Source organism: Micropterus dolomieu, linkage group LG01 (assembly GCF_021292245.1).
Source record: "Micropterus dolomieu isolate WLL.071019.BEF.003 ecotype Adirondacks linkage group LG01, ASM2129224v1, whole genome shotgun sequence".
Lineage (NCBI taxonomy): Eukaryota > Metazoa > Chordata > Actinopteri > Centrarchiformes > Centrarchidae > Micropterus > Micropterus dolomieu.
The window spans coordinates 7,418,169-7,436,073 of NC_060150.1; the positions used below are offsets into that span (position 1 = coordinate 7,418,169).

At 40.5% G+C, this 17,905-nt stretch overlaps 1 protein-coding gene across 1 annotated transcript; it reads right to left on the bottom strand.

Moving 5' to 3' along the window:
- Nucleotides 1-7,822: 7,822 nt before the first annotated feature.
- Nucleotides 7,823-17,905, bottom strand: LOC123974316 (cyclin-T2-like). Its single transcript, XM_046054936.1, has 9 exons — nt 17,675-17,905; nt 17,034-17,115; nt 16,820-16,948; nt 15,090-15,150; nt 14,718-14,780; nt 14,424-14,469; nt 11,116-11,279; nt 9,985-10,055; nt 7,823-9,857 (listed from the first exon to the last, which is right to left on the bottom strand). Exons 1-9 carry the CDS (start codon nt 17,830-17,832, stop codon nt 8,814-8,816), a joined length of 1,818 nt encoding a protein of 605 aa, XP_045910892.1. The 5' UTR covers nt 17,833-17,905; the 3' UTR covers nt 7,823-8,813.

A 17,905-nucleotide genomic window follows, 5' to 3' on the forward strand; every position in this document is an offset into this window, starting at 1 on the left:
TTTTCCCAACATTTTTAAAAACTCCATTGCAACTTCTTACTGTAAAATGTCAGCCGGTCTTGGTTTTCCAGACCATAACCCCCGGCTCTACGGGCGCCTTACGGTCACGCCACCGAGTCCCCTTCACGTTTGAACCTTTTCTCCATGTGCTTTTATCTTTTCACTTTGGGAGTTGCGCTTCAAAATTCACTGAGCCTTTGATAAGGATCGAACCCACAACCTTTAAATTTCACAGTATTACTCTACCAGCTTGCACAATCAGACCAGACATGTTACATTTATGTCTTAGAGCTCTTGACTGATTCTTCAGGGACTTGCTTGGCCTCAATAAGGATTGAACATCCAACCTTTGAACTTCACAGCATTACTCTACCAGCCTGCACCACTGGACCAGACATGTTACTTCTATTTCTTAGAGCTCTTGACTTTTTCTTCTGGGAGTTGCTTCAAAACTTGTTTGGTCCCGATAAGTATCAAACCCACAACCTGTGACTGTCAAAGCAGTCCTCTACCACCCTAAGCTAATGGACCAGACATAGTATCTTGATTTCTTAGAGTTCTTGACTTTTTCTTCTGAGAGTTGCTTCAAAACTTGTTGGGTCTCAATGAGGATCGAACTCACAACCTTTGAACTTTAAAGCCGTCCTCTAACAAACTGAACTATCAAACATGACTGTTAAATAATCTTTCTTAGAGCATTTGACTTCTTCTTTTGGGAGTTGCATTTATAAACTCACTGAGCATCAGTAAGTATTAAAAAATAACCTCTGACCTTTGAAGCAGTCCTCTATCACACTGAGCTGATGTCGGGATTCATTTTGTAATCACTGACTCCAGATGATACAGTGACAAGCCCACGCCCACCAATTAACCCACCCACACATATATAGCAACAAGTGCTACCAAGGCTTGATCCATTGCTTGATATAGTAACCTCTGACTAACCTCCCTAGCCTACGCTCACTCTCTCTTCTGCTCCTTGTATTCATTCATTTTTGACTGCAGTACATTTCTCCACATACCATGCAGCATCATGGTTGTGGATCTTTAATAGATTAGCTCAGATGAAATTTTAATAACATCCGTGGGGAACTTTGCTTGCTTTAGCTACAGAGAGAAAGCAGCAGATAGAGAGTAATGAAGATGATACAGCCAGTAAATACAACAATCAAACACATTCAGGGGAACAGAGCAAATAAATACGGCATCTTTATATACATGGTCAGTGTCATATGTATTGTAATGCGCTGGAATGAGTGATTGAGCAGGTGCGTCTTTTTGGGTATTTCTCTCACACAGAAGATTAGCTTTGTTACACCCACAAATGCACACGCAAATCGCTGCCTCACACACCCTCACTGATCTGTGCTGTTGTTCTGCTCCTGTTTGAGCAGCAACATAGTCTTTCTGAGTCATTATATGCTGTACTACTTTACATTGCAGGAGAACAAAGAAAATCATGTTAAACATGGACACAAATACTAACCTTTTTAGTATTGTGACTGTGACTATGATTACCTGCTGTGCTTGTCTGATATATAGTTTTTAGTGCTTTTTCATTATTGTGTAATATATTTTATGAAACTGCTGTAGTTATAGAGGCAAGATACCATTGTTTTACCTCAAAACTGAAACCAGAGTCACTATTTTCATCTGTGCTGCTTCACCTTAAAATATCAATAAACCCTTGGCAGCACCCCCATTGCTTCACCCTGCTGCTGCGAACACAGAAAACCATATTTCTATGCTCTGTCGACCCAAATCCAGCTTTGGAAAGCCTCAACTCCTACCTTTCCAATTCAGCTTTCTCAATAACCTACTCATCCTCCTCCTCATACTCCCACTCGGCCGCATAATCCATGACGTTTTGTTTCGCTGCTACGCCGATGACACCCAGCTGTATCTCCCACGGAAACCTGATGATCCAAATAACTGCTTCTGTCGTGTTAAGAACAGGACGTCCTAGAGCTTTTCACAGCTTGATGATGGTAAGTTATTTGCTAATCTCTCCACAAAAGCATCATTTAAAGCCAACCCGCCAATCAATTTGGCAAATTAAGGTCAAGAGGGTCAAGAAAATTAGGTTAGGAAGGCAGAAGTAAATATAGTTTGTCCTCTGCAGATTTGAAAAAGTTTATGTGTATCACTGTTTTTATATCACTTTGTTTAGTCCACAGTAACTCCGTATGCCATGAGAAACACTGAAGCCAACGTTTTACTGATTGTTTTCAGATATTGCTCAGTATATTTCTGCTTCCTGAGGCTGCTTGCACAACAACAGACTTGACTAAGGCTTAGATATAACATATAAACAGACTGAAACAGCAATAAAACAGCAAAGCTGTGGGTAGAATATAACCCTTTTGTCTACTTTAAGAACAAGCAAACGATCAAAAAATCTTTTTCAGAGCTTTTTTCTGAAACCAGCTTCCTGCCTCTGCTATAAAGTTCATGAGAGCCATGAGTCTAAACCAAACCAGTAAAGTTGTGGACTATAAAACCAAAATAATGAGCTGAAAGACGCTAATGCGTTTCTGGAGTCAGTTCCTTAAAGGAATAGTTTGACATGTTGGGAGATATGTGTATATACTTTCTTGCAGAGCATTAGATGATAAGATTGATTCCACTCTTTTTTTGTAAGGGGGGGGCAAATAGTAGATTTACAACAACAGATAATGTTATTGGTGAGCTTTATAAGATTTTTTAAACTTTGGACAGAGCCAGACTAGCTGTTTCCCCCAGCTTCCAGTCTTTATGACAAGCTAAGCTAAATATTAGCTTTAGCTTCGTACTTAGTATACAGACATGAGTGTGATATCAATTTTCTCTCTGCAAGAAAGCATATTTCCCAAAATATCAAACTATTCCTTTAAGTAATGTCAGGCTAAAGAACAACCCCCCCCCCCCCCCCCCCCCCCCCGAAAAAACAATAAATTTGGGAAGATGATGATTATAAATCATTTCAATCAGCTGTTGAGGCACTGATGACAAAAGCCACAGCCGAGTATAAACTGAACCATTCAGAGGAAAATAATTATTAGGGTAGGTATTTTCTTGGTGTTGTGATTGCAGGGTCATTACGCTCTCCCTAATGAAACAAACCAGCGGAGAGCCTCCATCTCGGCTGTAGCCCTTATCATCGCCCTTCAGAGAATATAAAAAGGAAAACACTTCAGCAGCAGGCTAATTAAAACAAGAGAGGTCCGGATGAGGAGGCCAAACAACCCACACAGGTGGCGGGCATGTCACCGTGTGTGTGTGTGCGTGTGTGTGTGTGTGTGTGTGTGTGTGTGTGTGTGTGTGTGTGTGTGTGTGCGCAGTGTGTCTACTGTAGCACATCATGTTTATGCATGTCTGCATGTGGGTGTGTGTGAGGCAGCAATTCATGTTTTTTTTTAATCTTTATTTGTTTTTGTGTCAGTATAACTGTGAGTGTGTATGAGGCAGCAGTTCGTTTTTGTTTGTGTGTGAGAGTGTGAGAGTGTGTGTGTCAGAGGTGTATGATTGTTAGAGGTGCTTTCCGTTCATTTTAATGGCTTCAGCCTCCACTGCTGTCGGTTCTTTCCGCTCCCTCCACCGCTGACAGGAAGGACCTAGCAGCTTTCATCTGACAGGACCCTGCTCAAATAGGCCATTGGTGCACCATAATTAGTTCAAATGTCGAAACCGGTGAATTATTGATGATTGGGGACGAGTAGGGAGGAAGACATTTCACATCAACTGTGTGTGTGTGTGTGTGTGTGTGTGTGTGTGTTTTAGCTGTCTCTTTTTAAAGGACAGCTGGTGCTCTGCGGTTCCCACCACTGACATGAATCTCTGGTGTTCAGGCCGCGAGAGGATGCATTTGCATCGGGCGGAGAAATAAACTGGGGTAGTAAAGGGAATAATTACAGAGGAAAACTGAAATAATGTCTTGTTTTTCACTGAGAACAGCTGGCTAAAGAGAGCGATACAGCTTTTTAAAAAAACCATATGAAAAAGGGATACCTTCGCACTGGCTGGAAATAAAAAGTAAACCACACCATGAAGACAGACGCTAATTTATGCTCCTGCCAATCATTGGATATAATTGTGCTACCATGGCATAATGGCAGCCCTGGCCCAGTCATTTTCCCCCTCCGGCTTTATCTCAGGTACTTAGAGGGGTTTCCATCAGCTCCTGATTTTTCAAGAGAGACCTCTCAGACAGGAATGACAATGGACTTTCAATGGCTCATAATTATGCCACTTTCCTGCACAATTTCCTGGGCATCATTTGCATTAAGACTCGTATGGGCATAAGTGCACCATATGCCGCTCTGCAAAGGCCTTTTGATCAACTCCACTGAAATTACCAAGTGCCATGACATTTCCTGGGATGCCTCTGAGCCTCCGCCGTCCGACAGTTATCTGAATCTGTTAATTAGATGGATCAAGTCCAAAGTTTGTGGCTGTGCGAGCTGACACGTGTGTGTGACGGTTGTGACTGAGGATCACAAAGTGTGCTGAGAGGCACCTTGGATTTATGGCAGGAAAAGCTGCGTCCTTTTCTCAAGGTTATTCATCACTGCGTCCTGTTTGTTTTTTAAAAAATTCCTCTAAAAAAACCTACAAAAACCACCCAGAAAATGATGCTGGATGTTTGTGTCGCTGCTGATCGGCCCTGCTGGCATTCAAGGCCAAAGGCAATACTGCCATCTAGTGTACAAGCAGCCATGGATCAGACACATACTGACATGAAAAAGGGATTTTTGCTGTCTGTACCTGCAATTCTGTGAAATATGGCTGCCAATGCTGCAATTATTCTTGTCCCAAACAAAAATCATTTATGATGCTGTCCTCTTTTTGCATCTATTCATCTGGCAGCTGGGTAACATCAAAAAGGAGCATGACTTGAGAAAGAAAATGTCTCCAAATCATCTTTCAAAGTGTAATTTAGTAATCCATTAACTTTTAATTTGTCATCTTAGCTGTTGAAACAGTCATAATGATAATAATGGTATTTGTGTCTGGAACCTTTACCTGCGCACGGATATATATTTATGTTCCTGTCTTTTGAGTTGTAATTAGAGCTTGGACGGTGTTTTCCTTTCAGATGGCTCTTAATTCTGGGATTTGTTGCTCACAAAAGCAGTCTTCATATCTCTTCCTCTCTGCGGATTTTCGAGCAGTAGGCGTCTCTTATTCAGCTCGAGAGGTTGCTGAAAATAAATCATCACCCTCCCACCACTATGTGAGAATGTCCAGATGGTTGAATTTTCACTGACGTCCTCCCGCTGAATTTCCCCATTGTCTTCCACGCTAAAATTAGAAGGTAATACTTGGTGAAAACGCTGCGTCTGCTCTGAGGGTGCTAGTTAATTATCGGGAACTGGATTTATGTTCCACCCACAAATGAACCATCAACGCTGTATTGTGTGAGAGTGTAAAGTCCAAAGCTGAACCTTGAAACCCCTTTGAGGTTTGTTGGGAGGGACCAAACAACAAGAACAAAAAGAAAAGAAAATGCCCTCAAGGTAATTTAGCTACTAAAAGAAAAAGATTACATTTTCCTCCCAGTCTCTGCAATTATCAAGACACAGAATCATTCTTAGATGCAAAATGAAAAACTCTAAAAGCACAAACTCACTTCAGTATTCTGCTCATGCAGTAACATCAGCATGTATTTCCAATCATGCCTTGTTACTCCCATTAGCATTACTAATTCAACAGCACAGCAACCCAACTACTAATCACTTCAGCACTCTATTAGAGCTCCAATATAGCCTTAGATTTAAACATAGCCGGTACTGACAGCTGATATTGTGGTCATTTAATGTAATCAGCATTGTTCAATAAGTAGCCTGTAACATAATCAATTAATCTATATACTATATGTAAGCAGACAGACATTGTATGTTCTGTTTTGATGAGAATTTTCTTTGGCGGCGTTTGACAAATGACTGTTTTATCTTCAAATGCAGCGAGGGCTTAAATTCAATGGGGAATAAATCCAATGTTATGAGGCTGGGATTAAACCATCTGCATGATTTGGCACTTCTTTTTCACTTTTGCATGCTATATTCGCTTTCCAGGCCAAAATTAGGGGCTTAAGATTTAATTTTTTATTTTTTGCAGTGAGGACAGCGTTTTTCTAACTTGAGAGTCGAACTCAAGTCAAGGTGAGCCCAAGTAGGCCTACTCCCAAAAGAGATTTTAGGACTGTTCAGAAGTCAGATCAAAAATGTAACATGAAAAATGTCCAGGGATGGACCTTTTTTGAATGAGCTCTTTCTTGTGATCGGTATTTAACACATCATCACATACCAGTGAGTTTACTGTTTTCTAACAGCACGTGGCATGTTTAGGTCGGCTAATTATGCCTTAAAAGCAAATATTATTATTGAAAAATTAATGAAAAAGTCATTTGACAAAACAAATCTAAACTGAAGGTCCACTTACTAGCTTTTGCCAGAGCTTTCAACCACAACTAATGGTCTTCCGCAAAAGATGAAATGCGTTGGAGCTCAATTTTCATCACGGCTGTGGTTGAAAGCCCTGGAAAAAGCTCGTAAGTGGGCCTTTAGTTTTTTTTTTTTTTTCCTTTCTTTTAAACTTCTGATTCCAAGTCAATAATGATCTTTCTGGAGCTGAAACGATAAGTCGATTAATCGATCATTAGACGATCGACAAAATTAATCAGCAGCAATTTCGAAGCAGTAATGTAAAAAGAATTCACTGGTTCCAGCTTCTAAAATGTAAATATTGCTGGTTTTCTTAGTCTTCTATGATGGGGAAACTAACAATCTTTGGGTTTGGGATAGTGGTCGACCAATATGCGCTTTTCTATGGCTGATGGCCGTTATATGATGCCGATATCAAAACAAGGAAAAGTCATGTATAATTCAATTATTCCATGCAGAGTAAAATCTAATATACATGGTTATCTTAGCTTTTTAATAATTAATGAACTAGAAATATGTTTAATTATGCGGTAGACCAATAACTTCTGCTTCCCGACTTTTTCTAACTTTACTTTAAAACATATATTTGCAATGTTTTATTTTATTGGTGATTTTGTATTTTACCTTACATGTGTCTTCTGGGTATGGTTGTACATATATGAGACCGTTGTTTAAGGGAGAGTGGGGTGCAGTTTGTCAGAAGTGACATCATTCAGCTGCATTATCTCTACAGTGCTACAACATATATTTAACATGAATGTAATGATGTTAGATTAGATCTGCTGTCATTTAGGAGAAACGTGTGAACATTAAGAAACGAAAACTGTAACAGAGGAAATATTGCTCCTTTTCACTATCTTCCCAAAACTCACAGTAGGGAGTGTCAACGTCGTTCCACAGCAGCCACACTGACAAGGCTGCCTGCAGATGTGGTCGCAGACATTTTTTGTTGATTGACCTCAACACAATTGTAATCGATTTGCGAATTTGGAAGGAATTATAATTTTTTATTGAAAACCATATTTTCATGATTGTGGTGTGATTTTTGCAGGGATCTGAACCAAACAAAGATGTTTTCTGAGGTCAGTAGAATGTGATGTGATGTAGGCCAGGACATGACAATATTTAATTTAAAAATGCTATTTTGACACATCAACATTACCAAATATTGCACCTCATGTGATTTGAAAATTGCAGTAGGCTAAGTGGGGTTACAAGTTCATTCCTTTGGGTACTTTTGAGACTGTTGGTCGCAACATGCATTTTTAGAAAATAGAGAACATGACCATGTTTTTGTCCTGTTACAGAAAAGGTTTGCCCTTACTGACAAATGCAATCAAAAAAAAAAAATTCAGTTTCACGTCAGACACTTAACAGAAAATCGCTGTGATATGTAAAAATCTCTTTTACACCTTTATTTGGGCTCCCAATACACAAATCGAGGATATGTTCATCAATACAGTCTGCTTTAGATCTCATGATACACTGAACGGAGGAAGATTTGGACTGATGCAATAAACCAACAGTTTTAAATCTGAACTACAGTCCTATATACACAATCTTATTTTAGAGATCTGTATTTTCTGATAGTTAATAACATTTATCATACTGAATAGCGATTGACGAGGTACAATCACAAGGCCTTTTTGCAATTTTAGCCGATATATCTTAAATGCACTTTCACAGCAGATGTAACGTAAACTTCATTTGTAGCTCTATAATGAGTCTGCACATTAAGTTCAGGTGCGGCCTTGAAAGTCTCAATAGTCAGCAGCTGGAGTCAGCCACACATTTGTATTGTTTTTTTCTGAACTATTGATGCGCTCTTTGAAAGGTAAGCAGACCATGTTTTCTAAGACAGACACCGAAGCTCTGCCATCTTCGTCAACAAACGGACGAGGTGATACATCTCCACAGATACAGGTAATAAACCCAAACAGAGGAAGATTCGTTCTTATATCAAAAAAGTTCAAGACCTGAGATTTTCAGTGGAACAAAATGCCTTAACATATGAAAAAAAAGAACAGTCTGTCAACTTTCGCGATGGCTGCGAACACTAGCCGTTTTCCCTTTTGTGACTGAAAACATGCACGTTAAAACTCACGTCAGCTCGTGTTAAAAGAACTTTTAAAATCCCATTTCATTTTTCCAGCCGCATTCTTAAAACTTCACATGGTTGTTTTTTTTTTTTTTTTTTTGTTGCAAGCTAGTAGTACGCAGCTCTATGCATATAATTTTACATTTTTTGACAGCTAAACGAGAATAATCAATCAGTGTGGAGACACGACTGAGGGGCGAATTCAGATAACTTAAGACAAATAAATTCATTTTTAAAATTCTATTAAACATGGTAATACCTTATTCTAGACAACACTGTGGACTCTCCGAGGGTTACAAGTTCATTCCTTGGGCACTTAGTAAAGAGTCTAGCATGTCAAAAGTGTCTTTGTAGTCAGTGTGTTGGCCGTTGGAGGTCAGCATGCCGTTGGTTCCATCGTGGCCGTGGTGCTCCATCAGCCTCTGGCTCTCTGACGAGTAGTGGGACGAGTTGAGGCCCCCTTTCGAGCTCCTGCTGCTCTTGGACGAGTGGTGGTGGTTGTGGTTTCCCGTGTCGGAGTGAGGCCTCTTACGAGACGAGCCGGAGGAGCGCATGTCGTGGCTGCTGGGAGCTTGTAGGGATAAGGAGGGGGTGTCTATTGTCCCTCTGCTGTTTCCGCTGAGAGTGTAAGCGTGCGAGTGGCCGTGTTTCGAGTGACGGTGGCCGCCGTGCTCTTTGTGCTTGTCTTTTCCAGTCCCGCTCTGTTCTGAGCCTCCGTGTCGCTCTGATGAAACTTTGATTCTCATCTTGAGCTCCTCGTTTGTGGCGGAGCCGTTCTCGGCAAAAGAAGGAGGCAGCCGAGCCTTTTTAGAGCTGGTCTTTTCTCTCCTGCTGTCGCCTGATTGGCCGGCGTGCTGCGCCTGAGAGCGCTTCTTGTGGTGGTGCGAGGAGAGAGCTGGAGCAGGTGCGTACATGTCTGTGCTCGGCTCATCCTTTATACCGTTCTGCGAGGCCAGCTCCGCCGCATGTTTCTCTCTGTACTTTTCCAGAGTCAAGACTTTCTGTGGCCGCGAAAAAGCCGCGGCGTTTGTAACAAGCTGCTGGTGTTTACTACTAGACCCGCCTGTGGCTTTGTGCTCGTTTTTCACCAACGTGAAGTCTGAGAGGTGAGGCTCTGAGAACTGGTCGTAGCCGCAGGACTTCGACTGGTCGTCCATCGGCTGGTAGGAGGAGAAGGGGACTGCGATGTTGTTGAGGGAGGGCATGTCTGAGTCTGATGCAGAGGTGGAGGGGAAGAAGGAGTTGCTGACACCAGGAAGGCCGTCTAAGGACGTCCCTTGGTAGGTACTATCCCCTCCTGAACCATCTGTCTTTGGCTTCTTAGCGGCTTGAATGGCCTACAAAACAACACAACACAGAATTCAATGTGAGATAAAGACACTTCATTTGTCCTAACCCGTACCAGCCACGCTTTGTGTCCTGTACTGATCACATATGGTTGCCTGACAAGTATTTATGACATACCCTCCAGTTTCGTATCCTCTTCAGCCTGCTGGGCGTCTTCTCCAGGATCTGGAGGAACTCATGCGTGAGCTCTGCAAACAGTGAAGACAACAATGTTAGTGATCTATGGTGGGATCAATATACTATTTGCTGATAGCGAAGGATCAAGGCTGAATCTGCAATACAGTGATAGAGGAACGGTGGTAAAAAGGTCAGGATGCACATATTTAGTTACATTCACTTACATTTTTGTAACCAACCATTCATTTTATTAGCAAATAATCTTTTTGATCTCTCAATTCATCGTTTGGTCAATAAAATACTAGAAAATACTTACTTCCTAAATCCCAACCTGGTACCTTCATATGTATTGTTCAGCCAACAGGTCAAAACCTCGCTATCACATATGACAAAGGGCAGATGAGTATTTTTTGCTTGGAAAATGGCTGAAACAATTAATAGATTCATGTTTCAGCTCTACATTTTTGTTGCCAATTCACAGTTAGCCCATCGATTCCCCTTGGGACTGGAAGGAGGCAGCCTCTGGCAAGAAAATAAAAAGCCCTCTGTTCGATTAACTCTAATGTAATCCGTTTAATACTGATCTGACACACAGTTTAAATTCAGCCCCATTAAGGCGGGGTAAGTTATTCTAATCCAATTCACGTCTTTTTGGCAAATGCAACTATCTCCTCATGGTCCGATAGCTTTCTGTTTAGTGTGCGCGGCGTTTGTCTACAGCCCTGGCTCTGTAACTGTGAAACAAGACAGAGTCACACAACACTATTACAGCCAGTATGTGTGTGTCAGGTAACGTTAAATGACGTCCTGTTGTGATGTTAGCTATAGTAGGAGGAGAGTTGTTCCCGCTGTCTCATGGTACTGGATTTCTCCACAATCGCATACCTCCACCTTTAAGATCCAGTGTAGGGAGCAGCTCTTAACTTCATTGCAGACAGGTTCAGGATTAGTTTAGGGAAAACAACATTAATGGGAAAGTAAATAACACCCCTAGTCTCCTGAACCTCAAGGAGCATCAAGCTTTTCTATGACTGTAAAAAATAATTTTTATGATACACAATACAGTAATTGATAAATGAGAATTACATTTGAAGTCCAAGAAAAGGATAAACCAGTGAAGGGAGTGCTCACCATCCAGCAGCTGTAACGTTACGGTGCGGTCCACGTACTCCCACCAGTGTTTGCCATCTGTAGACACGGGGATCTCCCAGTTGGACCACTTACAGGCCAGGTGGATGCAGACGCACGCGACGACTGTGGGCCTGTACTGCAGGCAGAAGGTGGTGAGGTGCAAACTGCAGGAGGAGACAAGAAACAGATGGAAAAGATACAAACGTCAGCTGAAGGGCTTTTATACTAATTTACACACATAAAATACACTTTAAACAGTTTATAACAAGGCAACATTAACATACAATCAAATTAACAGCTAAAGTTTAAAGCAAAACTGACATATCACATACACACCCTTACCTTATACAGCTGGAACATCTAAGAATACCTACGTTTATTATGGCATGTTCCTAAATGTCTGAATGAGACACACATAGCCTCATATGATCATATATAAATGTAGATATTTGCAATCTTCATTCTGGCATGTTTTTAAATGTGTTTTTATTTTAATGTAAAAGGGGAAATTATAACATTTAAAAAAACAGTGTTTCTCAATCTCTTAATGAACAACAAGAAGCACAGGATATCTCTACTACTGAACAATCAAGTCTACACGCTACTTGTGTTAGTGTAAAATGAGTGATGACGGCACATTTTAACTCTCATCACTGAAACTTATCAAACATGGGAAGTTTAAGACTGAGAAACACTGATGTTGGTAGCTAAGACAAATTATTAGGTATTAAAAGTTTTCTACAGTTAATTTTCTCTGCACCCTGAATCGCAAACTAAACTGCAAACTGGCTCTCGTGTATCGAAACAAAAAAACATTGGTAAGAGCAACACGGCGATCAAAGTCAGCCATAAAATATAATAACCATCTCAAGCGTCTCAGAATCACTCCTAGGAGTTGCACTGAAAGTTAAACTTGGACTGAAAACTCTCCTACCTCAGAGTAGGACAGAGTTATTCATGAAGCTTCCTACTCTTAACTTCAGAAGGTAGAATCACTCCTCCTGTTTAACAACACTCTCAGCAGAAATGATGACAACGTGTTTTATGTCAGTTTCAGGCACAGTTTCATAATTAGAAATGCAGAAAACGGCCCCACTTCAGATTATGTGAATATAGTTCACTAATTTATCTAGATCATATATTATAGAGGGCTCCGTTTCAGAAAGCAGGCTTAAATAACTGAGCTTGTCCCTGAGCTCCGAGTTGACTGAGCCCGAGATGGGAAACTGAGTTTTCGGATCAGAATAAGTTCAATCTGAGTATGTTGAACCTGATCGAAGTGCGTGTGTGGGTTAAAAAAAAAATACGATTCACAATGGCAACGGGTAAATAATGGCAGGGCCTAAATTTTAATGTAGTGGAGCTATAAATATGAATGAGCGCCAACGCGGACCCTGATTGGCTATTTATGTTAAAACGCAGGAATGGACAAAGGAGTCAATATGTTAACAATATAACATTTTATTTAGTGCAGCTCTTTCATCATTTACCAGACTTTAATTTCCTTAATGAATGATAAAGTGCTGGAATTCTCCTACAGCACGTTACAAACAATTTTAAATAGGTAGGCTATATTTATTCATCTGTAACCTGACTGGACAAAATGCAGGTGGATGAAAATATGGATCGAACTGATCAGACAGACACAGTTTAGGCTACACATGGACCTGTGATTGTAAACTCACAGCCCGACCCAGTAGGTTATCAAAAAAAATTTTTAGGCAGTGGAAAATGTGTCTGTAGGTTCAAACTGACTTTTAGACTTCCGTTTTACATTTAAAAAATCTCTTGCTCATTTTGTAGGCTATTTAATGAAATGCTACATCTAACCCTACAGATTAGTTTGATTTTAACAGTGATTACTGCAGTTATGTAGCTCACGGTAAATGTTTCAACAACCTGAGAGCTGCCTTAATGTACAGAGTGATGGTGTTATAAAAAAAGAGCAGTGTAGCCTCCAAGATTTTTTCCTGTGCTGCGGCTAAATCCACGATGATGATGTCCAGAGGTTGCTGTCCATAAATTAATAATAGATTGATGTTCAAGCTCATGATTTGGCAACAAACTAATAGGCTATCTAAGCGTGATTTTTAGGTTTCTAAAGACATAAACGTCTGCATATGAATGCGTTCATAACTGTGCTTTGACATATACAGTATGAATGAGGAAATGACACTGTGTGTCAGACAGCTGCTTCAGGCTAAGCAGGAGGGGAGGAAAGTCACAGATACACTCAGTTTGTTGAAGCTAACCTCTCTTCACAGCATCAGTTGCCGGAGTTACTGATCTAGCATTTATCTGATCTCTGTCTCTGAAACAGAAAACCCAGAGTTTCCCCTCATCTCAGGCTCAACAGAGTTTTCACTAATCCTGCTTTCTGAAACGGTGCCTTGGTAATTAGCATGACTTAAAAACACTAAATGAAGCTAATTATTTTATAATACACATAACCGTGCCGCAACTCTGATGTGCTGTACTCCCCCCTCCACTCTTTAACATACCGTCTTTGCCCTTACATGTGGGGAAAATTAAGGTACTTTTTGCCAAACACATTTTAAACTTAATTAGTATCATATATTTGTGTTATTACATTCACTACACTTTAATCTAGCCTTTATTCTTACTGTAAATATCTGTCTACCATCATCTGCTGGGAACATCAACCTCCATATCAAACTAGCAGTCTCTGTAAAACAAGTGAAATACACACCTCAAAAGTCAGTTACTGAAATATATAACAGCACAATAAAGTCAAAATTGTTGCGTAGCAAACCTGTTTCCTGTTTAAAAGACATCAGCCCTAAGATACACATGCATTACACGGCTATGTTATATTTCTTTTTGTTCATAGAAACTAAAAAACTGCAGTGTCACGCAGAACAAGCAGTTTGCAGTGTAGTTTGGCGTTTCATTGTTAGCTTTTTGTGGGTGAAAATGTGCAAAAGATTAAAAATTAAAAAAGAACTATAAACTATACTTACCAAAGCACTCTATAAGTATAAGAATCTTTAGTGGCAATCTATATTCAGGCTACCATTTGAGTTTTTCTTTTAGACATATGCACTCCGTACCAAACAACCTTGAGAGGTAAACAGCACCACTACACTCCACATTGTGCATTCAACCCCTATGTGCCAACACAGAGCCCTTGTACAATACACCGCACAGCGGCCCGGCCGGTACTTCCCCACATTGGGGGTTCCCAGGATCCAGGCGCCAACAGGGCGTTGGACACAGGAAGGGGGACCCTGCAGGACAGGAAGCTATAGTGTGCCATTACAGTGCAATAACGGGAACAGGATAATAACCTGTTGGTAGCCATGAAATAGGAAGTCTGTGCCAAATCCTTGCTTGCTGTAAAAGAAAAAGAAAGCTCATTTTAGAACCGAGTTGATACTTTGAGGTCATTTTAAAATTAGCATTAATGTCATTTTAAATTATGTAGTACAGTGTATGTAGATGAATATATAAAACCCGTGAATCCAAAATTAGATCTACACGAAGACAATGTGGCACTTTGTGGCAAAACATTGTAAAAAAAAAAAAAAAAATAGGCACAATATTGAGTTGATAAAAATGTAAATGTGAGAATAATGTTATACCTCGCACTAGCTGGGAACACCTCACAACATCTGTGTGTGGATGATCAACTGTTATTTCAAAACCTGCAATCAAGATGTTGAATGAAGATCAGCCACCGGTGCAAGTACAGGGTCAGCAGCAGAACTTTAGTTTGATATTGTGGCTTACATTTGTTAAAAAAAACTAAAAACAAACATCTCACGTGTTAAACATTTAAATCCAACGTCAACATGCCCACATGGTACCTGTGTAATTTAGTTGTTTTCACTTATTCTTTCCACGGGAATAATGCTGCTAAAAAAGGCTGACTGTAGAAGCCAGTGAAGCAATTTAACTCACAGAAAAAATCTAAATGCATGTTTGTGCAGTAGGAAAGCTTTAATGGCACTCACCCAGCGTTTGCAGCACTACCGTTTCCAGTGCTACAAGCTCTTGTGCCTGCTGCAGGAATGCCTGAAAAAGATCAATGAACAATTTTAAACCTGCTTCCCCAAAACTATAATCTGATGATTCAACTTCTAATCAACACTGCTACAAAATAAAAGCAATGCCAGCAGACAAAACTGTAAAGGGTGATCATTTGAAGAGGGCACTCCTGTAGGGCTGCAACAAAGAATTATTTTCATTCTCGAGCAGTTGTTTGGTCAATGAAATGTCAGTAAATGGTGAAAAATGTCACTTAGTGTTTCCCAAAAGCCAGGACTACATCCTCAAATGTCTTGTTTTGTCCACAACCCAAAGATATTCAGTTTACTGTCATAGAGGAGCAAAGAAACCAGAAAATAATTACATTTAAGATGCAGAATTCAGATTGACTTTTTGTTTTTCCAAAGTCATTTTGTCAAAATAGTTGGTGATTAATTTAGTAGCTGACAACTAATCAATAAATCATTGCAGCTCTACATTCCTGTGCCTTTTAGCATTCTGATATAAATGCTTAACAGAATTGGGATAATACAGCCATCCAATTCAAGGACATAAAATAAAATGGTGAAAATCCCTACATGTGTCATCACACAGGGCTGAATAAACCCAAGCTAAAAAGTCCATAACAGAGGAAAACAGGTTTAAACTACCACATTGTTTCCGTGCTTTGATGGAAGAGGATAACTTTATACTATTGCAAGAAAAGAATAGCCTTTACATCACAGCTTGTATGCAGCAGGTAGTGCGAAAGCAGAGCTAATTAACTGCATGAAACTGTAACATTGCATCCTGTTGCGATATTACTACTAGCGACATTCAAAACGCAATGTCAATAAAGTAAAACATTTTGCAGCCCCACCGAAGACACAGATTTGTGGCATAGCCCTGTCAAACAGTATGAATTCAAGTTATCTGTGTCCTTTCTTCCTACAACAAATGACAGCATAGTTAGTGAGGCAGAAAAGCGCATGATGCAATAAGCAGCTACAGTATTGTACTTGCATTTGACAATAGTCTTTTATAACTGCAGCATTATCAGGTAAACTTTATATCCCTCGAACTGTAGCAGAGGCTCCTTCCAAAGTAAACTGCCTCAAGAAAGCTGTAGTTTCAGGCTGCAATTAACAATTACTGTAACAGTTGATTAAACCAGAGGGCAGCATCTTAAATTCCCCTGCATGCCGAATTTAAGATGCGGCCCTCTGGTTCCCGCTTCAGTCAACCACCAGTCAAAACTAACAGATATAAACTCTCCTTCACACCCTCTGCCATTTCTCTGCAACGAATAGTTAACGTCTGCACATAAGGCACACATGTTTTTAAATATCTATATGTCTAACCCTGTATTTTTAATTTGTAGTTGTCTTGTTTTAATGTTTTATTGCTACTGAGGCAAAACTAAATGCCCTTCGGGGACAAATAAAGATCTTCAATAGAATTATTTCACTCTACTCTACTTGAAGATGTATTTTCTCTTCTTTCCTAGAAAATGTGGAAAACAGACAGTGAAAAGTCAAGGTCTGACGGCAGTGTCAGGTATACATTCAAACATTTTGTTTGGTCACATTGTAATGCTACACATCACTTTTAATGTGACGTGGTGTACATTTAGAGAGGAATATCACACATCCTTGTGTATATTGATATGGGAGCAGTCATTTCATGAAAGTCCACTCCTTAGTCACAGTTTACTTACGTTGCTCTTTGTGTCTATGGCAGGCTCTTGGGGGTTAACACAGGCATGGGCTATTTTAATGACATGCTCCAGCTTCCTTGGCTGCTCCTCAACTTTAGCTGCCAGGAACAACGTAGTTTGGGAAATTATCTATAGAGGGTGGGAGAAAAAGTCAGTTTTCATGCTTGGTCCCACCGGGATTTCTGGTATCAGCCAACACTGCAGTGATACTTACATTTCTATGGAATTTTGTGAAGGAGTGAATCATATAAAACCTATGCATATATACTATAGCAGTGTTGATAATCAGTTGAGAGCTGGGTGTATAGTTAAGGCATAATACGTGGATATTATACAGAAAAACACAAATTGACTGTAAGAGCTTTCTTGTACAAACCATGGCACATTAGCATCCGGCTAGCGTTCAATGGACAGCTAGCAAAACGTGCACCCGGCGGGTTAAAACCAATAATCAAGTCTTTACGTATACAACTATGTAGTAAACGTCCTTTTGTAACTAAGTATTATGTTTAAATTGCACACAGTAACGTTTTCAGTGGTATTTTTTTATCGCTGGTATCATTAGACACAAAGCTAACAATGGGCTCTGCGCTCTAAAGAGACAAAACAATAGCTAAGCTAGCAAGCAGGCCTCAACACTTCCAGGTAGCTACATATAAACACCATATTGGCTGAGTTTAACAGCTCATATCGTCGGAGAGGACTCTATCCATGATAAAGAAAGGTTTTCAGTGTGTTTCGATAGTTATAACATGAGCTAAAACAAGCCCTGACATCCCGGCCCTTCTGTAACCTGCTGCTAAGCCGAGCTAACCCGTCTGTCGGCCAGCTAGCTTGGAGTTTCAGAAAGGATACACGTTGAGTCTCTGGCCTATATCTTGGATTAAGTTGGCGGCCTGCTGCCGGTAAGAGAGCTCCCTGTCAGCCTCTATTCCGCAGCGGCGAGACGGTGTGTTTTCGAGCTGCTCCCGGGTGAAGAGCCATTTCGTAGAGGGTCCCCGGTGCACCGCCATTACGCTCCCACAGCCAAGCCCGACGGCGTTAGCATCGGGAGGGAGTGGGGCGATGGGGCACCGGAAGGACGAA

What these genes read in the sequence shown, in the direction of transcription:
- LOC123974316 (XM_046054936.1), bottom strand. Translation starts at nt 17,832, where the DNA reads ATGGCGGTGCACCGGGGACCCTCTACGAAATGGCTCTTCACCCGGGAG. An exon ending in ATAGGCCAGAGACTCAACGT is followed by an intron (nt 17,116 to 17,674) that starts GTATCCTTTCTG and finishes CTATACACCCAG; the next exon opens with CTCTCAACTGATTATCAACA. An exon ending in GTGTTCCCAGCTAGTGCGAG is followed by an intron (nt 14,470 to 14,717) that starts GTATAACATTAT and finishes TTTCTTTTACAG; the next exon opens with CAAGCAAGGATTTGGCACAG.